Genomic DNA, 23,371 nt, shown 5'->3' with positions numbered 1-23,371 from the left:
AGAGAGAAAGGAGGTATCCCTCGTGGTGTAATTGATTCACTCTGCAGACATCTGTTGAGCCATGTTACGTTCAGGCAGACACTATGCTTGGCACTTAGACACATGAGAAGGAACAAGGCAGAGCCCCAGCTTTCAAAGAACACGTGGCCTGGTGGGGCAAAGTCAGAGATATGAAGAGTAAGTGTAATAGTGTGTCATGAGATGCTGCAATATGAATCAGTACTCGGTAGAGTGGGGACAGTCATTTCCCTTGGAGGGAGGGGGTTGGCAGGAAGCTTCAGACTGCTTAGGCTATGCTACCTTTTTATTTAAGAAACCAGACTTCTGGGTGATCAAATCCTGGCTATTTCTTGTAGCATGTAAGTAAGAGCATGGGGTCTGCAAACAGATTACCTGGCTTCAAGTCTCAGCCCTTTCCCTTATTAACTATGAAACCTGGGGCAATTGCTTACTCTCTTTTTCTTAATTTCCTCATTTCTAAACTGGGGATAATAATAAGAGCAACTACTACTTCATAGGGTCTTTGCGTGGATTAAATGGGTTAATGCATGGAAAGGGCTTAGGATGATGCCTGGTTCATAATGTGCTCTCTGTATGCCTTATCTTATATCATTATTTATTTTCCTAATTTTATGTCCCAGGGGAGAAAGCTTATGAAATCCCTTAGCATAATAATCAAGTGTGTATAGTGTTCCTTTCCTTTTCTAAATTATGTGTAAGCTTTGTAACACTGGGGCGGAAGTTAGGGGCGGGGGTGGGCAAGATGCATTACTTCTGAAAGAAGCAGTTCTCTCTGGGGAATCTGAAAATTAAAGGAGTAGTAGAATTGATGCTTAATATCTCTTAGATCGCTTATGTCCTGAGTATCCACTGATGTTTTCAGAGTTTCAATTATAAAATGGCAGAGCAATATAACTTGGAGAAGAAATCAATTTGGGCATTAATAATAAAGCTTAATAAAGAGAATTCATTAAGAGAAATAACCACTTTGATGTCTCTTAATGGAATCTTCTCCCATAAAGGAAATGAACAAATAATGTTGGTATATTGAGTGCTTGCAAAGAAACTTTTGTGTGGCTAGAACCAGAGTGCTCCGAATACTGTGGTATCTTTGTAGCAAGAAGCAAGTCTCGGTGAACTCTGCTTATTTACATTCTTGTTGCTTTGATATATTTTAAAAAAATTTATTCATTGATATATTATAGTGGTAAAAGTATATAAATCCTGTGCAGATCAATGAATTTTCACAAAATGTAACCAATCTGTATGGGGGAGGGATTGACAAACTACTGTCCATAGGCTGAACCCAGTCCACTCACTGTTTTTGTTAATAACATTTTATTGGTACACAGAGACACCCATTTATTTACGTAGTTGCTTTTGCACCATAACAGCACAGTTGAGTAGTTTTGACAAAGACTGTATGGCCTTAAAAGCCAGCCATATTAACTGTCTGCTTCTTTACAGGAAATGTTTGCCACCCTGTGAGCTAGATCAAGAAATAGAATATTCCCAGGGTTGAAGAGGCGCTGTTGTCCCCCCCTTCCTGATAACATCCTCCCTAACCACTTTCCTGACCTCTAACACCATATATTAATTTTGCCTTCTCTTGATCTCTATATGGAATTGTGTATACATACTCTTTGTAGCCTTTTTTATTCAATATGCTGGTTATTAAGAGTCTTCCATATCGTTACAAGTAGCAGGACTTCATTATCATTGCTGTGTGGTATTCCTAGAATGAATACTTGAAGCAAAATTATGAAAAAGGCACAGTTTTTGATTACCACTCCCATCTTTCCTTTCGTCTTTTTGCATTTCCTCTCCCTTGCATTTCCTCTCTCAGGTATTCCCAACTTTCTCCTCTGCCCCTCCCAGAACCCCCTAACCTCCCACCAACCAATCCCTCAGCTGTCCCATATCATGAAATGTACTTCTTAGCATGACTAAAGGTTATTGTGGTATATGGAAGCATTTTAATATGAATCAAAGCATCTGTTGAGTTGGAGTTAAGAAAGGTAACTTTACTTGTGGGAGTGCAAGCATCAGAGTGACAATGGATGAATTATTTTGTGCATTTGCAGAAATTTTCTAGGCACCTGAAAAAAGGAATGTGTTATTATCCATACATTCTACTGGTGATAGACACCTGTGTGGGCTTTGACAAATAATACAGCTGTGAACATTTTTATGTATGTGTTTTGGTTAATATATGTACAGATTTCTGAAGGGAACTTATGTAGGAGTGTAGTTACTAGGTCATAGATATGCATTTATTGATGTTCAGCAGACACTTGCAACGTTTTCAAAAATGAATTGTATCAATTTACACTCCAACTGGCAATAGAAGAGTTTTGGTTATTGCACATACTGACTGAAACTTGTTAGTGCCATCCTTTTTAAAATTTTAGCCATCCTGGTTGACAGGTAGCTGTGTCTCATCATAATTTTAATTTGAAATTTCATGGCATCAAATGATGCTGAGCACCTTTTCATATGCTTATGGTCCTTTGGATATCCTCTTTTTGTTAGTGACTCATAGAATTTATTGACCTACTCTGGCTAGGAGTCTTTTGTCAGATGCCGTAAATCAAATATCCTTTCCCAGTCGGTAGCTTGACGTCTCTCTTGATAGTATACTTAAGTGGATAGAAGTTTCAACTTTATGCTGCTTGAAAAGAAAATGAAAACAGGACATGGAAGAGATATATTCAGCTTGCATGTTTAGTGCATCACTATTCACGTAGATGAGATAGGGAAACAACCTAAGTATCCAGCAATGGATGAATGGATAAAGTAGTAGTATCTTCAGTGGAATACTATTCAGCCATGTAAAAGGAGGGCATCCTGCCATTGGCAGCAACATGGATACTCCTTGAACATATTATGCTGAGTGAGATAAGTCAGAGAAAGTCAAGTTCTGTATGATATCACTCTATATGCCAGTTTCTCACTATCTTATTTCTGGTCCATGATCCATCCAGGATTCCACATTGCATTTAGATGCTGTAATCTCCTCAGTGTACTCCAGTCTAAGACAGTTCTTCAGTCTTTGTCTTGATGTGGTCATGATCTTGACATTAGAAGATTGCTTGTCAGTAGGTTTGTAGAAGGTCCTTCAATTTGAGATTGTGATGTATTCTCATGATTAGGTTGAGGATATGCATTTTTGGCAAGAGTACCGCAGAAATGATTCTGTCTCCTCCTCAGCATATCAAAGCAGGGGTACGTGATGTCAGTATGTCTTGTGACTGGTGATATTACCTTTGATGGCTTGGTTGATGGCTTGGTTGAAGTGACGTCTACCAGGTTTCTCCATTGTGAAGATACTAACTTAAATTCCTTTGTAACTAATAAGCATCATGTGGGGAAATACTTTCATATTACATACAAATATGCTTCTCTCTGCTAAGTTTAACATTCTGTAATGGTTCTTCAACAATCATTACCATGATATTTGATCAATGGTGATTTTCTATTCTCATTATGCTTTCTACATTTATTTAGAATTCTACCATAAGATAGGATTGAGGGTGGGAGGTGAGGGTGGGGGAAAGTGGTGGTGGTGGGAAAATGGGGACAACTGTACTTGAACAACAATTAAAAAAAAAGAAATTCAGTGTCGCAGGTTCAATTCCCAGTCAGGGTACATGCCTGGGTTGCAGGCCATGACTCCCAGCAACTGCACATTGATGTTTCTCTCTATCTCCCTCCCTTCTCTCTCTAAAAATAAATAAATAAAATCTTAAAAAAAAGAAATTCTACCATACTGAGGAAGAAAGGCCATTTCTCACCCATTAAGTCATTAAGTCATTTGTTCAATTCTTTATTTAGATCAGTATGTATTTGTGTCAGCGTGGATATAGATACTTAGTCTTCAGGTTATAATGGCATACCATCATTTTGTTGCACAGATTGTTCCAGCTTTGGTCATGAGGCACGCCTTCAAGTTTGTCCTATGCCCTAATTGATGTGTTCCATCCTTTTTCAAGGACTCCCTGCCTTTCTGACATCACAGGATATTCCAGGCTCATGTCATATTGCCCCTACCTACCTCTGGAATTAAACATTTCTCCAAGAATCCCGGGCCCCTTTCTTAGAGAATGGTATTTGGAAACCAAGATCTGGACGCTGGGTATGATCGTGGCTTCTAGGATGGGCCCGCTGCAGGGCCAGGAGCGCCTTTTCTTCCAGTGCCTGCCAATCTTTCTATTCCCCGTGCTTCAGTATTGGGGAAAATGTGGGTTAAAACCATTAGACATTCATGTCCTTATCCTTTTGAAACTAGTCATGGGACACCGATGTACTCTTTTCTCTTTTACCCCTAGTTCTTCAGTTCGGATTCACAACTATCTTTGTGGCAGCTTTTCCCCTAGCACCACTTCTGGCCTTACTGAATAACATAATTGAAATTCGACTTGATGCTTACAAATTTGTCACACAATGGAGGCGACCTTTAGCTTCAAGGGCCAAAGACATAGGTAAGTCCTTGGGGTATGTGTTTTCAAAGATATTAACCATCTGGTAGATAAAAGAAAAACAGCCACCAACTTTAGATTTTTACTTACGGTTTCTTTGCGAGACGATTCAACCAACTCTTGCAAAGGAATAATTGTGTTAGCTTTAAATGATTTCTGATAAGAAGTAAAATTGCCTAGTTGGAGATTTATAATTTCCAGTGCTAGAGAATGTGTACTTAAATAGATGCTCAATTTAGTTATTTCTATCTTAAAACTCTGGAATGCAAAATTTTGATTATCCTTTGTTGACTTGTAGATGTTTCGTAGCTTAACTTTGTTTTGCTCTTTCCTAAATGTTTTCCTGAGTCACAGGGAGCACGATCCAGTTTTTCTAAAGGCAGAAATGGCCTTCGGTCTTTGGCTAGAGATGCTCAGTTGAATCAGGTGCAGCCTCTCGAGAGCTGCCTGAGACCAGAGGCTGTATTTTATTCATTTCCGAGTCCAGTGCTTCGTACAGGGCAGACAGGTGTTCAGCCAGTGTGTTGGGAGGAGGATTGAGTGTGGTGTTCTGGGCTCCCAGTGGTCTTTTAACCACCATATGAAATAAATACACACAGTGAGCACCTACCCTGGGTCAGCACATCAGGAACTGGGCCCACAAAGATGAACCAGAGGGACCCTCTCTCTACCCCCAAGGAACTGGTAGCAGCGAGACATTGCACGTGCCAGTCTTACTGAGCGGGTTTTGGTGCCTTTCGTTGACCAGAATTCTCTATTTATGTCTGATCTTGATTGAGTTTTTAAGTTATGAGTGCCGGCTCTTTCATGCATGCTCCTTCAATGCCAAGGTTTGCAATTGTCAACTCTTGGGAAGATGAAAGGACTCTTGGAAAGAACTCTTGAAAATTAGTTGCCCCAGTTAATGTCATACTTATTACCTCTGCTGTGTGTCTGGAATTAATACAACACTTCTCTTTGAATAGGAATTTGGTATGGAATTCTTGAAGGCATTGGAATTCTCTCTGTTATTACAAATGCATTTGTCATAGCGATAACATCCGACTTTATCCCTCGCTTGGTGTACGCGTATAAGTACGGACCTTGTGCAGGCCAAGGAGAAGCTGGACAAAAGTAAGTTTGCTGTGAAACCATCATGGAAACTTCATTACCTGGCCATGGTGTGGTGTTAGACCCTCAGACAGAAGCCTCTGCACCGGAGTATGTGGGACACAAGACCAGGACAGGCAGGCCAGTGGCAGGGAGGTGAAATTGTGATATAACACTTTCAGCCAAAGTGAATACATCCTGATCAACTGAAGGGACGGGAGTCAGACAGGTTTTCAATGAAATCCAATGAGAGGTTTTCAATGAAATGCAATGAGAGCGCAACAGTTCATCATTTTCCTCATCCCCTAACCACTACAGATTCAGAAACAGGTGGTATGGTCATGTGTGTGGCAGAGCAGCGGTACATGGGGTCGTGTATAGTTATGCCATTTTTATGAGTTTATCAAAGGAGAGTTACCATCTGATTCTCCTTGTGTCTTTAGATGTAGATTCTGCCACTTCTACATGAGAAATATGTAAGCATGTGCTGAGCACCGATGAGGTACTCAGTACATATTTGCGAAGTAAGCAACTGAATGACTATTCCCTGGCTCTTGACCTGAGCGGTGTCTATATTACCGCAGGCAAATTGGGTGAACTCCCTGGGAGCTCAATTCTGTGGCACCACTCAACAACTCCCAAAGCCAGGGCTCTTCATTTTCAGTCATATAAAGCCTTGGCAAAATTATAACGTGTCCTACAGTTTTCATTGCTATGCCCTTGGAAAAAAAGACAAGAAATCTTAACTGTCATGGAAGAGAAGTCCCTATCTGGGTAATGTCAGAATAATCTAATACAATTTATGGCATTTACCATGTCTACTGGTCTGAGTGGGGTGTGTGTTGGGACCACAAGGTCTTTTCAGTGACCCAGAAATCATCCCACGTGGGCTGCTACCAACTCATAGAAGCAGCTCTGCCTTCTGATTCACTAGTCTGAGCCAAATTGAGTTGTTCTCTACAGCCACTGTAGTTCAAGTAGCCCCAAGGAGTCAAGTGCCACTGAATCAAAACAACTGAATTAATGTACACCTGGCCTTGGTCCAAGTTCATTAACCTTATGTAAATGTTCTAGGGCATAGATGATCAAATGCAAAAAGGCTCAAAGTCCAGCTATTTGAAGAGGGTTTTAGAAAGTTTGTTACAACAATAACCATGCAGCCATTAAACACTAATTATCTAGCAGCTTTCAGTGAGCGTACCATCCCACTTTATGAGAGATTTAAAGACTTATGTTGTACAATTATCCACACATTTCTTTCCAATTGTAACTGTTGTCAACATTCTCTGCTTGACTTAGCCTTAAAAAACTTACCTTTGTTCAAACCATCTTCACAATGTTTTTACATTTGATTCCAAAAGTGACCTGGGTCATGCATTATTACCCTTATTTTGAAGAGCAGAAATTAAGAGCAGCGAATCCAGAATCACAAGGCAGTGTGACTATGGGGTAACAATGTGAACAGACTAAGCATGAACTCCTGTTCTCAAGGAGAGAACTTGTGCAATTCTCTCCATCCTGAGCCACTCACCCCCCCCACCCCCCGCCGGGGCACTTGCCAATAAGTGTTTCTAAAGCTCATCTAACATATTCCCTGAAGGTTAAATCCCAATGGTTATTGCAGTTCTTTCCCCACTCCAAATATGGTGAAACCTGTCTCGTTTGGGGGAGAACCAAAAAGTAAAGTGGAAATATTATGCACAGCTGGTATTAAATCAAAACTTCAGAATTTTAACAGCCTATTCTATTTCAGACAGGGTTCATGGTGCTTAAAAAATTTATCTAATAGCCTCCTTATTCCAGCTTTATTGGGCTCTCCAGGCTTCTTTGATGACCTTTCTCTTCAACTTAAGAGTCTTCTGCCATTTTTAATATTTATAGATCTACCTTTAATCTTCTAATTCTAAAGGAGTTCATCACCACTAAATCTGCATCACAAGAAATGTTAATGGGATCTCTTTAAGAATAAAAGATCCAAAATATGAATGAGAAAGTATAGGAAAGAAGGACATGTTCACTGACAAGAACACAAACATGAAGGGGATGAGTACTGTAGTGACTGTAGAATGTGTTTGAACTTAAGGGACCTTCAACTTGAAACTGCTCTAAACACAGCTTGGTGTATATGAGACACATGGTAAACACAAACCAGAAATCTTGAAGAGATATACAAGAAATATAGAAAGGAATCCAAACACGACACCATAGAAAGTCATTAACGAAAGCAAGAGAATAATACAGGATTAGAAAAGAAGTAGAAAAAATAAAACTGCGATAACTACATACCTATCAATAATTGTTTTAAATCTAAATGGGCTAAAATTCCCCAATCAAAAGACAAAGGGCAGCTGGATGGATTTTAAAAAATGAGACCTGTACATATGCTGCCTATAAGAGACGCACTTCAGATTGAAAGACACACACAGACTAAAAGTAAAGAGATAGAAATTTCCTGCAAATGGAAACAAATGAACAAAAAAGCTGGGGTAGCAACAGTTGTATCAGACAAAAATAGACTTTAACACAAAGTCTGAAACAAGAAACCAAAAAGGACATTTCATAATCATAAAGGGCTCAGTCCAACAAGAGGATGTGGGACCAAACATTTGTGCACCCAACGTAGGAGCACCTAAATGTATAAGCAAACACAAAGGGAGAGATTGACAGTAATACAATAATAGTAAGGCTTTTAACGCCCATTGACATCAATGGATAGATTATCCAGATTATCCAGACAGAAAATAAAAAAGGAAACAGTCGTTTTCAATAATAAATTAGGCCAGATGGACTTCATTGATCTTTTTGGGTATTTCACCCAAAAGCAGCAGAATATACAATTATAAGTACACATAAAACATTTCCCATATAGACCACATGTTGGGAAACAAAACAAGCCCCAATAAACTTAAGAATACTTAAATCATGATCTTCACCAATCACAATAGTGGGAAACTATAAATCAATTATAGGAAGAAAACTGAAAAACACAAACACATGGAGGCCAAATGATATGCTACTAAACAATGAATGGGTTGACAATGAGATCAACAAAGAAATACAAAACAAATGAAGATAAATGAAAATGAAAAAAAACAACCAGCCCAAATCTATGGGACACAGCCAAAGCAGTTTTAAGATGGAAATTCATAGCATACAGAGCCACCTCTAGAAACAAGAAAACTATTGAATAAAAAAATCTAATGGTATACCTAAAGGAACCAGAAAATGAAGAACAAAGCCCAAAGTGAAGAGATGGGAGGAAATAATAAAGATCAGAGCAGAAAGAATGGAAATAGAGTCTAAAAGAGCAATAGAAAAGATCGATGAAACCAAGAGCTGGTCCTTTGAAGAGATAAAGTTGATAAACCTTTAGCCAGACTCATCTAGGAAAAAACACAGAAAGGACCCAAATGAAATAAAAAATAAAAGACAAGCGACAACATATGGGACCCATGTTCTCTCAACTTTGTGCATGTCATCATTTCGGTTCAGTGGTCAGCAACCTGGGATAATCCCACAGGTAGTGTTAATAAAGAGAGTATGAAGACCATGCCTTATTCAATCCACCAATAATTACTAATGACCTCCTGCTAGGTACAAAAAGTAAATAAAATCAATAATAGCCACTCACATTTATTAAAATCTTACTGTAAGCTAAGCATTATGTCACTTACTTTTTATATATCATTTCATTTGGTCCCTACAATGACCCTATGAGGTAGGGTCTTTTGTCACTTAAAGAAGTTACACAATTTTCTGAGATTATGTCTAAAAAGCAGCAGAGCTACAGTTTGACCCCAGAACCCAAGTATTTAGTATTACACTGACCCCAGGTAAAGAATGAAAGCCATGCCCTCAAGAACCTTATCTTCCCTGGTGGTCTAGGCAATAGTTTTAATTCCTGGTCCATTTTCAACACCTTGATAGAATCTCTGGTACTTTAGTTTTCCTCCAGTCAAGTCAATTAAATCAACATTACTGGATTCCTACACTGCATGAGACTGTCCTAGCTCCAAGAATACAAAAATATCCAGGACCCCTGTTTTGCATCAAAAAAAATATAGTGCCAAGGAGAAGACATACATGCATGCTGCCAGCCTTAGTACAAGCTGTATGCCAACTGTGAGGTGTAGCAGCACCATCGGGAGAAGGGAATGAGGCTTCTGACAGGAGTTATTAGGACATTTTCCCAGAAGGTGCAGCATTTCAGTTGGCGGTTGAAGGATGAGCGCTACTTTCCCCTTTAAAGAAGCGAGTAGGAATCCCAACAGAAAAGGAAACCTGAGCAGAGGCATGAAAGCAGATGATACAGACAGGGAATACAGTCTATCCTGACTATGGCACGCATGTGAGTTGGAGAGGAGGGACTACATTTACATCAGTTCTATTCAGGGCATTGTGAGAGAGCATGCATATTCACTAATGAAGTAGTATGTTCATATGTGCATGTGTATTGTCTCTCTGTGTATGTCATCAATGCAAGAAGCAGTGGCATGTATAATTTGTGCTGATGGTGCAGTGTTGTCTTTCACTTCTTTCCCTGAGGCATCAATTGGGGTAGTGATGTTCTGTGTGATGACTCTGCACAGAAGTGAACAAAAGAAATGATCATTCTTGATTCAATACCCAAGGTTTTTTGGTGTACTCTAACTTGAGTGCTCATGACAATACAGGGCAAGCTGAAAGCACTCACAACTGGGGGAAATTCTAGGAAGAAGAGCCTTAAGTGAATTGGATGCAAAGGTGATAGGAGGTCTAATTATAGAATTTCCTTTCTCTTTTAGGTGCATGGTTGGCTACGTGAATGCCAGCTTGTCTGTGTTTCGAATTGCTGACTTTGAGAACCGATCTGAGCCTGAGTCTGATGGCAGTGAGTTCTCGGGGACTCCTCTCAAGTACTGCAGGTGGGCACTCTTAGCCTAGGATGGGCTAGCTCTGCCCCAGGGAGGTTTTGCTCAGACAGCCTTTTCTGACTGAGCTTGTTTAAAGCAGTAGTCTCAACCTTAATATGCATTCAAATCCCCTGGAGAATTTTTAAAATTTGACATCTAGATCCAGGGAACTTGTAGCGTTCCAAATATGTGACCCCACCAAGATATTATAATTAAAATATCAAAAGTTAAAGACAAGGAGAGAATATTAAAAGCAGAAAAAGAGAAGCAGTTTGTTACATACAAGGGAACCATAATCACAGTATCAACAAATTTTTCAGCAAAAACTTTGCAGGCCAGGAGCAATGCAATATATTCAAAATGCTGAAAACTAAAACCTCCAACCAAGAATGTTCTACCCAGCACAACTGTCCTTCAGACTTGAAGGACAAGTTTTCTAGACAAGCAAAGCTAAAGGAGCTCAGCATTTCTAGACCGAACTTACAAGAAATATTAAAGGGACTTTTAGAAATTGAAACAAACAGGTACAAATAACCAATAAGAAAAAATATGAAACTAGAAAAGGTGGTAATCACTCATGTTAGTAGGAAGCTTAAAAGACAAAAGTTGTAAAAGTAATTATAACTAAATTAATTAGTTGAGAGATACAACAGATTAAAAAAGATATAAACTGTGACATCAAAAACATAAAACATACCAGGAGAGCAAAAACGTAAAACTTTAGAATACAATCAAACTGAGCCTATTGTCAACTTAAAATAGACTGTTGTAGGTAATCATCATGGTAACCACAAGAATACAGGTGGGTCTTCTTTTTTATTCATTCAGACACTCTATGTCCTTTGATTGGAGAATTCAGTCCACTTACATTTAAAGTAGTTATTAATAAATGTATACTTACTGTCATTTTGTTCATTGTTTTTGGATGTTTTGTAGTTCTATTCCTTTCTTCTCTCACTGTCTTCCTTTGTGGTTTGATGACTCTCTTTATGGTATGCCTAGATTAATTTCTTTTTGTCTTTTATGTGTCTACTCTAGGTTTTTGCTTGTGGTTACCAAGCAAGGCTACAATTAATGTCATACACAATGGTGAAAAGCTGAAAGCTTTTCCTCCAAGATCAGGAACAAGACAAGGAGGTCCACTCTTACCACTTTTATTCAACATAATATTGGAATTCTTAGAGCAGTTAGACAAGGAAAATAAATAAAAGGCATGCAAATCATAAAGGAAGATGTAAAACTGTCACTATTTGCAGATGACATTGTTTATAGAAAACACTAATGACCCCACAAAAAAAGCTGAGAGAATAAACTCAGTTGCAGATACAAAATCAATATACAAAAGTCAGTTGCGTTTCCATAACTGATAATGAACTATCAGTGAAATTAAGAAAAAAATTTCATTTGCAGTTACACCAGAAAAATAAAATACTTAGGAATAAATTTAACCATGGCAGTGAAAGACCTGTACACTAGAAACTGTAAGACATTGATTAATAAAATTGAAGATGAATAGATATTCCATGCTCATGTATTAGAAGAAATGACATTTTTTAAATGTCCATACTACCAAAGTAAATCTACAGATTCAATATAATCTCTATCAAAATCCAATGGCATTTTTTACAGATATAAAACAAACCTAAAATGTGTATGGAACCACAAAAGACCCTAAATAGCCAAAGCATTCTTGATAAAGAAGAACAAAGCGGGAGGCATCAGCTTTCTTATTCCAAACTATATTACAAAACTATAGTAATCAAAACAGCATGGTATTGGCATAAAAACAGACATACAAATCAATGGAACAGACTAGAGGGCCCATAAATTAATGGTAATAAATTTATATATGGTCACTCTATGACAAAGTAGCCAAGAAGATACAATGGGGAAAGGACAGTCTCACCAATAAATGGTGTCAAGAAACAGGACAGCCACATGCAAAGAATGAAACTGGACTAATATACAAAAATTAACTCAAATGAACTAAAGATTTAAGTGTAAGACTTAAAACTATAAAACTCCTACAAGTAATAATAGGCAGTAAGCGTCTTGATGATTTCTTGAATCTGACACCAAAAGCAAAGGCAACAAAAAGAAAAATAAACAAGTGTGGGACCACATCAGAGTAACAAGTTCCTGCATAGCCAAGGAAACTATCAACAAAAAATGGAAAGGCAACCTACAAATGGGAAAAACTATTTGTAAATCATATGTTTAATAAGGGGTTACTATCCAAAGTACATAAAGGACTCATAGTGCTCACCTTAGCAGCATATATACATAAAAAGGACTCATACAACTTAATGGCAAATAGATAGATAGATAAACAGTCCAATTTAGAAGTGGGTAGAACATTTCTATGTTCTAAATAGAAATTTTTCCCATAGAAGCCACACAGATGGCCAACGAGTACGTGAAACTCAGCATCACTAATCACCAGGAAAATGCAAGTCCAATCACAATGAGACCCCCCCCGCCCACACCTGTTAGCACGGCCATCCTAAAAAAAGATGAGAGATAGCAAGTGTTGGGGAAGATGTGGAGCCAAGGGGACCCTCGTGCAGTGTTGTCGGGAATGCAATCTGGTGCAGCCACCATGCAAGCAGCTTGGACCTTCCTCAAAAAATTAAAAATAGAACTTCCATATTACTCAGCAATTCTACTTCTCTTTGTCCAAAGGAAAACAAAAACACTAACTCAAAAAGATATCTGCATCCCATGTTTATTGCAGCGCTGGTTATGATATCCAAGCCGTAGAACCAACCCAAGTGCCCACTGATGGATGAGTGGATAAAGAAAATAGTGTGGTGTGTGTGTGTGTGTGTGAGAGAGAGATGGAATATCACTCAGCCATAAAATAGAAGGAGATCCTGCAGTTTGCAACAACATGAATAACCTTGAGGGCATTATACTAAGTGAAATAAAACAGAGAAAAACAAATACTGTATAGTCTCGCTTATAGGTGGAATCTAAAAAAATAATCATATTTGTATCAAAATATGAACAAAAAATTCAAACTCATAGGTTCGGAGAACAGATGAGCTGGAGAACAGATGGACAAAATGTATGAAGGTTTCAAAAATGTACAGACTCCCAGTTACAAACTAAAGCCCTGGGGATGTAATGACAACTATAGCTAACAATACTGTATCACATATTTAAAAGTTGCTAAAGGAGTAGATCTTAAAAGTTCTCATCACAGGAAAAAACAATTTCTTAAGTAATAACTTAAGGCAGAGCCCAGAGTGGTAGCAGACTTTGCAACAACTTTTACCCAAAAGTCATTTGCTGACCCAAACACACTTGAGCTTTGCATTTCAAGGCCTTACACGGTTAAGGAAGTTGAAAGAAAAGAGAAAAATGACCAGCCCCAGAATATAAATCTAAACATACACTGCATAAAACAGCAATATATGAATGCTAAGATCTATTTTATAGAAGTGAAATAAATTAGCTACGTGCAACAGCATGGATGAATCTTACAATAATGGCATGATACTAAAAAAAAACAAAACCAAGTCTCAGAAGAATACATACAGTATAACATCCTTTCCAGAAAGTTTGAAAACAAACCTACACAGTAAAATATTCAGATTAATATACATATATATACATAAATATGTGTTAGTTACAAAAATGAAATTCAGGATAGGGAAATTAAGGGAAAGAGATGGAGGAGCACAAAGGTTGAGTAAGTTCCTGATCATGCTTTAATTCTTAGGTTGAATGGTGGATTCACAGGAGTTCATTATATTATTAAAGTATTACATAAATGTAAAAGTTAGAGGGAAAACAGCATAAATAGACCAAATACATTAATTATAAAAATTTAAGAATTATGATCAAGCAAGTTTTGAGCAGCTGGGGGCCCAAATAATGTTATACAGAATGCAAAGGATAAAGAATAGTCAAGACACTTTACCTTATGTTAGACGTAGTATAACATTATAGTGATCAAAGGCGGTGGGAAATGAGGTCATCTGTAATAATCTCAATAATAAAGATAAAGTTAATAATAGTAATTAATCAATGTGGTGTTGTCAGAGGAAACAGATAAATAGAAAATGGAATAGAATTGAGAACTCAAAATAAATTGCATAACAAAGATGTAATCACATATAACACAATATAAATCCATTTACATAGAGTTCCAAGCAGACAAAAGTAAGCACTGTTTTATTTAGGGACACTTGCATAAGTAGTATAACTATAAAGAAAAGCAGAAAATTCCTACAAAGTTACTTTTCAGGGCACCTGGGATGGCCAGGGAGGCATTCCTAAGCCACTGACCGTGTTCTAGGCCTTAACTTGGATGGGAGTCGCATGCAGTTCATTTATCATTCTTTCAAATGCACGTGCACTTTTATTTTCACAGCTTAAAAAAGTGGGAATAAATCTACTATACTCAGTACTAGAAAAATGTTTGCAAGCTCATCATCCATGTCTTGAAAAATAAAAGCAGCTTTAGAAAATGCACTAATTTAAGTCAAAAGGGAACATCCCACCTTTCCCACACGTGAAATTGAAACCACAAAATTGAAACTGTTATTTTCTTTAAAAAAAAATGTTACTTTCTGAAAACAACTCTGACTCACTAGAAAAAATTCCTCCAAACACTGAAGACGCTGGAATACTTAGTGACTTTGAAGGTACTAGGCTGAAAAATTAGAGGAGTAACACTTTGATTTAATGAGCCTTAAAGCTGGGCTCCCTGACTATTGCTACTGCAGGACAAGGAAGTGTTTTCTTTGTACAAGTGCCAGGGGGCGTGTAGCCAGTCGTTATGCAAATAAATAGCACTGCACCCAAAACAGACGTGGGGCACAAAGGACATGGGAGCGTGGCCCTCCCTCAAACCTCTGCCTCGTGGAAGAGGCCTGCGGGATGTGAGGTGGGCTGGAGCCTGAACTGAGAGTTCCATTGGCAGCAGTCAGAAAACTAATATGAGAGTGGGAGTCCAGAATTTTAGAGCAGGGTGAGATGGAGACCCTAAATTTGTTGATAGGGAAAATCTGATTTCCAGATGAGCTTCATGTATTAACCAAGATCATATTAATCAGGCAAACCCCAAACTTGGTCCCAGAGTGCTTGCTTGCCTGTGCATAATTTTGGAGGCTGCAAATCAGATGACAGCCAACTCACTGGCATCACTCCCTTAGAGTAACAATAAGAAATTGTTTTAACTTCCTTTTTGTTGACGTTAGTACATATGTACCCATTCCTCCCCCCTTTGCCCACCTTCACCAGCCGTCGCCCCCACCTTCCCTGTGGCCATCACCACACTGTTGTCTGTGTTTACGGGCTATGCATCTGTGTTCTTTGGCTGATCCCTTCACCTTCTTCCATCCAGTCCCTCTCCTCCATCCCCCACCCCTCTGACAGCTGTCAGTCTGTTCCCTGTGTCCGTGCCTTTGTTTTTTTGTCAGTTTATTTTGTTCATTAGATTCCACATATAAGTGACATCATATGCTATTTGTCTTTCTCCAACTGGCTTATTTCACTTAGCATAATACTCTCCAGGTCCATCCATGCTGTCACAAAGGGTAAGGTTTCCTTCTTTTTTTTACAGCTTACTAGTATTCCATTGTGTAAATGTCCCACAACCTTTTTATCCACTCATCTACTGATGGGCATTTGGGTTGTTCCCAGATCTTAGCTATTGTAAATAATATATTCTTTCAAATTGGTGTTTCAGAATTCTTAGGATATATTACCAGAACTGGGATCACTGGGTCAAAAGGCAGTTCCATTTTATAGTTTTTTAGGAAACTCCATACTGTTTTCCACAGCGGTTGCACCAGTCTTCATTCCCACCAACAGTGCACAAGGGTTCCCTTCTCTCCACATCCTCATCGGCACTTGCTGTTGGTTTATTGATGATAGCCATTTTGACAAAGACGAGGTGATAGTTCATTGTGGTTTTAATTTGCATTTGTCTGATGATTAGTGACACTGAGCATTTTCTTATGTGTCTATTAACCATCTGTATGTCTCCTTTGGAGAAGTGTCTTTCAGATCCTTTGCCCATTTTTTAATTGGACTCTTTACCTTCCTGGTATTCAGTTGTATAAGTTCTTCATATATTTTGGATATTAACCCCTTATCAGATGTATCCTTAGCAAGTATGTTCTCCCCCACAATGGGTTCCCTTTTCATTTTGTTGATAGTTTCTTTTGCTGTACAGAAGCTTTTTAGTTGGATATGGTCCCATTTGTTCATTTTTTTTCTTTGTTTCCCTCACCCTAAGAGATATATCAGGGAAAATATTGCCTCGTGGGATATCTGAAATGTTACTGCCTATGTTTTCCTCTAGGATTTTTATGGTTTCGCAATCTACATTGAAGCCTTTTATCCATTTTGAATGTATCCATGTGTATGGTATAAGTTGGTTGTCTAGTTTCATTTTTTTTTTTTTTTGCAATGAGAAATTCTTTAGAGAGAAACTTGACTTCATAGTCCAATGAGTTAAGAGAGTAGGAAAGCCAGAAACCTGCTGCTTCTGAAGACTGGAACCTCTTAACAATTCCACAAGTGCTGAGTTTTGTCCTCAGGACCTAAGGGCCAGCACAGGCACGTGGTATTCCTCTGGGCACAGGTTAGAAAAACTCTGCGATGGACCCCCCAGTGGATGCATTCCACAGGCTGAAAAATAGGTGCATGTTCTCAACAACTGGACCCTCCCCTAGAAATGACCTAAAATGTTGCCAAATCACCATAGCCACGAGTGTGTTTTCTAATATTAAAAAGAAAATGTAAAGAACATTAGTTTTTTTAAATATGAAAAACCCATAAATTAAAATTGAAAAATCACCACCTAAAAACAACTGTTTTCACTTTGCATATTATACATGTACAATTTTACAGAGACTTCCTAGTTTGCATAGTTATACTTAATAGCTGTTTAATTTGATATATTTGAATCTACTCAGCTGTGCTGAATAAATGAATTCATGTGCTATGAATTTGTAACAGGAATCTTAAGAGTTTTAAGAACTTTAAGAATGACACATCTGAATTGTATTTTCTGGAAACAGTTAAGGAAGATGGTCTGCAAGGTCAAGGAAAATTCATCTTCCACCCAGTGAACTTAGAAGGAATCTGGGGAGGAAGAGATTTGTCAAAATTGTTCAAGTGAAAAGCCAAACAGGGTCTAAGAAGCTAGGAGATAGAGCCATGAAAATAAAGGGCAAAAGATGACAGCAGAGACAGGAATAAGGAAGGGACCAACCAGTGGGTCCTGAGAAGAATTTCCTGTTTTAGTGAATACTATTGTGTAAAACGTTTAAGGAATCAATGAAGTGTGTGTGTATACATATATATACACACACATACTTTTGTCTAATAATCACATGTGTAGTTAAAACCATACTGTATTTTCTTCTAGAATATTTACTTAACCATATTTCAAATATAGATAGCTAAAGATGAACAAAGGAGTTATATTTGTTATCTTCTTAATTTATTGACTTAGAGGAAGGGGGACAGAGAAAGAAACATCAATTTGTTGTTCCACTTATGTATGTATTCATTGGTTGATTCTTATATGTGCCCTGACTGGGGATCAAACCCATAACTTTGGTGTATCAGAACTATGCTCTAACCAACTGAACTAGCTGGCCAAGGCTTATCTTAATTGCAGAAAACAATTCCTGGTTCTTTTTTTTTTTTAAGATTTCTACGTATTTTTTAGAAAGAGGGTAAGGGGAAAAAGGAGGGAAACATCAATTAGTTGCCTTTTGCATACCCCCAGCTGGGGACCTGGCCCACAACCCAGGCATGTACCTTGATCAGGAATCAAACCCATGATGACCTTTGGGTTTGTAGGACAATGGCTAACTCACTGAGCCACACCAGCCAGGGCCAATCCCTGGATCTTGACTAGCTGTTCTATGCAAAAAGTAAAATGAGGTTAGAACAGTCCAAGCAAACTTTTAGCCCTGAATAAAATTCTCTTCCTAAAATTCTGGGCATTATTACTGGACCTATGGCAGGAACAGATTGTATAACTACATAGTAGAAAGAACAGTGTTTAGATAGTTACCTAATCCTCATCATATAGAGAACCAACAGAAGATATTAACACATTCATTCTTAATTTCAGACCAGATATTCACCATAAATATCACTTTACTGACAAAATAATTATGGTACATTATTAACACATTCCATAGACACTAATAATAAAGATGATTATAATGCCAATAATTATTGTCATTTTTCTAGTCCTTGATACTTTTCAAAGACACTCTGCAAAGGAATTGTCCTATATCCTCCTATGCAAATTAGTGCTGACCTTGAGGTTCAGTACTAATAAGAGAATTTAGATTGTCAAGGATCCCGGCTCCTGGGGTCTGCGGTGTTATGGATGAGACGAGACATTCACACGGACTACCGAGTCCTGTGGAGGAAAAGGGATGGTGCAGCTTCTCTCTCAAGAGGAGAGCGCCCTGACCCTTGCCTTGACAAGCTTTTATTGGGTTCAATTTGCACAGGAATACAGGGTGTATATGTAAAGCTCATCGATCATTGTCTGGCAGAAATGATTAAACAATAGATAACATTCAAAGAACTCTGAGGGCTTATTCTGAGTCAGGGTCAGATACTTAAAGGGCTATAAAACTTTGGGGAACAAACTCACTTTCTCCTTTGACCCTTATCATTTAAATTGAGGGTATTAGCAAAGTAGGTTTCATAGGCTTTTAGGCATTTTTTCTTAGGCCTGATCACCCTAAGAAACCCACCACCGTCATTGTTTCAGGCTTAAGTCAAGGTTTCAGGCTTAAGTCAGGCAGAGGAAGTAAGGCAGCTGAGAGATTAGACTTCTTGTGGACAGAATGAGGACTAAGGCTATGTCAAAGCCGAAGGGCGAGGGTCCATCACCCCCTTTTTCTATAGGCCCACCAAGTCCTTCCCTGAGGGCCCCTTCATAACCATGCCTGTCTTAGGTCATCCCTCTTTTGAGGAACCTTACCCATCATTGGCTAACCAGTCATCTGCCCAGGGCCAAGCAGGGTGAAGACAAAAGGGCAGAGGTGGTGTCCTTACAAGGAAGATAAGCTTTGTCTCCTACGTGGCTCATGGTCCCAAGGTCCTTTACTCAGCCTTAGCCACGGGGGATTACAACTTCTGAAAGCAGGCAGGGCAGTTCCCAACATTGGATAATGATAATTTTTATTCAGACAAGGGAATTTGGTATGTCCAACAACAGAACTATTGGAATAACCAGAATTTTCAGATCTTTTCACATTTCTAGAGCTTATGGAAAGAATACTGGATTCAAAACACATAAAAACTGTCCAATGTTGAGAGAGTCACTTTTCAAGGTCCCACCTGTTATAATAGGAATGATATAGTAAGGATAAAAGGAAATCACATGGATTTAAGTTCCTAAGATAATGCTTTGTCGCCAATAAGATGCTCAACAAACATTTGTGGAATTTGCAGCTGACTCCATGTGGCACCATGCATTAGGAAGGGCTTTTTAATGGCAAGTGGCAGAAATCCAGTATAAACTGACTTAGAAAGAAATTCATTTGTTCAGGTGCTGAGAGGTTGGAGGGGTGGTATTAGCATAAGTAATGGCTGGATCCCAAGTCATCAAGCCACTGTCTCTCTGCTGGCTCTGCTTTGTTCTGTTGACCTCATTCTCAAGCAGTCTCTCTGCACAGTTTGCAAGGGCCACCAACAGCTCCAGGCTTTTACTTTCTGTGGGCTTGGTGACCATTCACTAAGTGACCATTCTAACCGAAGTCCTGGTGATGAGTCTCCCTGATCAGGTCTGGCTCATCTTCTGAGCTGGGGTCATGCGAGGGAGGGAGCCCTGCCCAACACAACACAGATGATTCCGCAGAGGAGAAGAGATACTCTTTTATCAGAAGAAGAAATGAGAGACAAGCAAAACAACAGACGCCTAGGGTACAGAATGTCTTAAAATGTTTCTCCCACAACTAAGGGCTATACAGTGGGAATGAAGGAGATCTGGGAGTCAGGAAAATCATACTTTGGAAAGTGACACTCTCCTGTATATTTATAGATACCGAGACTACCGTGACCCTCCTCACTCACTGGTGCCCTACGGCTACACGCTGCAGTTCTGGCATGTCCTAGCAGCTCGGCTGGCTTTCATCATTGTGTTTGAGGTTAGTTTTCTCAATGGTTCCTTCTTACTCTTTGAAATAATGAAGGAACTAGATGTAATGAATAAATATGTGATGAGAATGTGATTATGTATGTCCAGAAGCAGTACAGTAATACTATATAAGCTCTTAACCTTCTTGTTTTGCTTCTAAATGAAAATCCTTGAATTTTCCAAGAAATATTCAGAAGTCCATTTGTCGACTGTTCATGGATAAGTCAAGAATTATTGGTGCTAAATTTAATATTAGAGGGTCATGGTTCTTAAACTTTAGGAAAATTGCCTTTTTTTTTTTCATCCATCCCCAGAGATTCCGATACATCCTGTCTGCAGTCTGCTTTTCACAAGCCCTCTGGGGTGAAACTAATGCATGTGTGCAAGGAACTGAGTTTGGAAAGCACTGAACTGGGTGTTACAAGGGGCAGCCTCAGGTTGGGTAGCATCATGGCCTTACTTGTGGCCAAGCGCGCAAATAAATGTTCATTACCTAGGACTCAAAATAGACTTAAAAAGTATAATTATACAAAAGTACCATCTACTTAGTAATTGCATGTATTATGTGTCAATAAAAAAATATATTACCTATTTTCTTTTAGTCTGTAAGAAAATTGTTGCTAAAAATAGTTTGCATTTCTATAACTTGTACTCATAAACAGATATTGCATCTCCTGTCACATAAATTAAAGCCAAATTAACACAAGCCACATCTGCATCTTGGCTTGGACTAGAAGCTTCCTATAGCTCTTTGAAACTATTCCCTCACTGTTTTTTCTTCTTTTTCTTCACTCCAGGTAATCAAAAAAAGACAATATTAACCTGCTTTTCCCTGGGAATTAGCTGATCAATGGCTCAGTCCCTCTTTAAAAAAAAATTTAACTCATCACTGTCTTAACATTTCTCAAAGTAAAAACAGTTGCACTAATTTATAATTTGGCTTATCACCTAGAACTTTCCATTTCACTTCAACATTTTATAATTGAGCTATTTTTAAATACTAGAAATATATAGAAAATCTTAATTGGCAGGATTGTAAGGCATCCATGAGTCATCAAATTTACCAAGTTCTCAATAAAATTAAGAATACTTACTGGTTCCATTTGAACATGATTTAATCTTTATTTACAACTTTAGAATTGTAAGGGCCATTAAAATTGCCACCTGATACTTCACTGGTCACCATCATAGAGATGAAGAGAAGTGACAGAGATTTGAGAGCTTGGGCTGTTAGTCCTTCAGGTAAAGAATTTGTGGGAGCTCACCTCCCCAAAAAGTTTCTTCCTGACATGGTCACTTCTGTAAACCCACTTGTAATTCTTACCATCCAGATTAGCAGGGTATTTACTGATCTACAGATCATCTTCAAACATTTTCTTATAATTTTCACAATAATATCCATTTTCTACATGAGCAAATTGAGGCTCAGAGTGACTTATCCTCCAGTAGATAGACAGCTCTTAAGTAGCAAAAGCTGTGGAACTGGGATTCAAACCTGGGTTTTCTGATTCCACAGCATACCTTTTTCTGGCTCTCCTTTGCATTCTTTGACCATTCCTTCTCTACCTCCTTTCCTGACTCCTCTCCTCATTCCCTATGTGATGCCATCCTATCCCTGAGATAGTCTTTACTCGCACACACCCCTCCTGGCCTCACCCCACTTGCCAGACACTCCAGGGGCTCCACATCCCTGGAGCAAGGAGAGTGCCTGAACCAACTCCCAGAGCTCTTTCCAGCTAAGGATGGACAGTGGACCTGACTCTGTTGCATTCTCCTCTGTGTTTTTAGCACCTCGTGTTTTGTATAAAGCACCTCATTTCATATCTGATCCCAGACCTCCCAAAAGACCTAAGGGATCGAATGAGAAGAGAGAAGTACTTGATTCAGGAGATGATGTATGAAGCAGAACTGGAGCGTCTCCAGAAGGAACGGAAGGAGAGGAAGAAAAATGGCAGAGCACACCACAACGAGTGGCCGTGACCAGGTAGGTGCGAGGTGCGCTCAGAGTCCAAAGCCACTCTTCCACTGGGGTGGGGCAGGGGAGCTCTACACTCCGAGTCAGAGCTTGCTATCATTCCACTGAGAAGGATCAAAATAACTTCTCAGAAGCTTCCAAAACTGGCCTGTTTTCTACTGAATTCATTAATTTAACTTATTCCCTTCACACACAACACCTGCAACTCTTCTCTGCCTTCATGCCTCACTCTGGCCTGTCAGTCTGAGTCTTCATGATTGCCCTACACATTCCCTGAAACCAGCCTTCTCCCTTCTCCTCCAGCCGGGCTATTCCCTTTAAGATCCCCAGGGCAATACGCCCCTTCTTTCTAGTTCAAGTCACCTTTTCATCTCATCCAAGATGACCTTGTCTCCATCACCCATTTACTGCTTCCTCCCAGGCTGATCCATGTCCAGCCATGTCCTCTAAGAAGTTTTCCCCAGCCTCATGAGCCCACTGAGACTCACTCCTTATAAACTTCTCAGGTTGTTGCATCAGTATCACATGTATTGGCATAAATCTGTATTACCAAATTTATGATTTTTCAAATAGTGATCAGGCTTCCTCAACACAATTGTAAGCATCTGTACAAAAGACTCTATGAATGGTAATTTTATTCTTCCAGCTTGTTAGCACAGTGTTATTAAGCACATGGCACCCACTTAAACGCACATTCAGTTAGTAAAGGTTGGATGGATGGATGAAGGCTAAAAACATTGTAAGAAAGTTCCATAATGTTCTCACATATTGTATCAAAAGTTTTTCTGAAATCTTCTCTCTGGCA

At 38.9% G+C, this 23,371-nt stretch overlaps 1 protein-coding gene across 1 annotated transcript in view; it reads left to right on the top strand.

Annotated features, from left to right (window-relative positions):
• ANO4 (anoctamin 4) overlaps window positions 1-23,371 on the top strand; it is a 190,167-nt gene that overhangs the window by 164,785 nt on the left and 2,011 nt on the right. The window contains exons 23-27 of the mRNA XM_045826360.1: window positions 4,329-4,481; window positions 5,444-5,591; window positions 10,352-10,471; window positions 20,496-20,601; window positions 22,380-22,575. Of these exons, the coding sequence (XP_045682316.1) occupies window positions 4,329-4,481; window positions 5,444-5,591; window positions 10,352-10,471; window positions 20,496-20,601; window positions 22,380-22,571 (719 nt within the window). The 3' untranslated portion in view covers window positions 22,572-22,575. The remainder of the gene's footprint in view (window positions 1-4,328; window positions 4,482-5,443; window positions 5,592-10,351; window positions 10,472-20,495; window positions 20,602-22,379; window positions 22,576-23,371) is intronic.

This window comes from Phyllostomus hastatus, unplaced genomic scaffold (genome assembly GCF_019186645.2).
Source record: "Phyllostomus hastatus isolate PE091 unplaced genomic scaffold, TTU_PhHast_1.1 phas_scaffold_755, whole genome shotgun sequence".
Taxonomy (NCBI): Eukaryota; Metazoa; Chordata; class Mammalia; order Chiroptera; family Phyllostomidae; genus Phyllostomus; species Phyllostomus hastatus.
The sequence above is the reverse complement of the archived record's forward strand: the minus strand, read 5'-3'. Positions and strand labels throughout refer to the sequence as shown.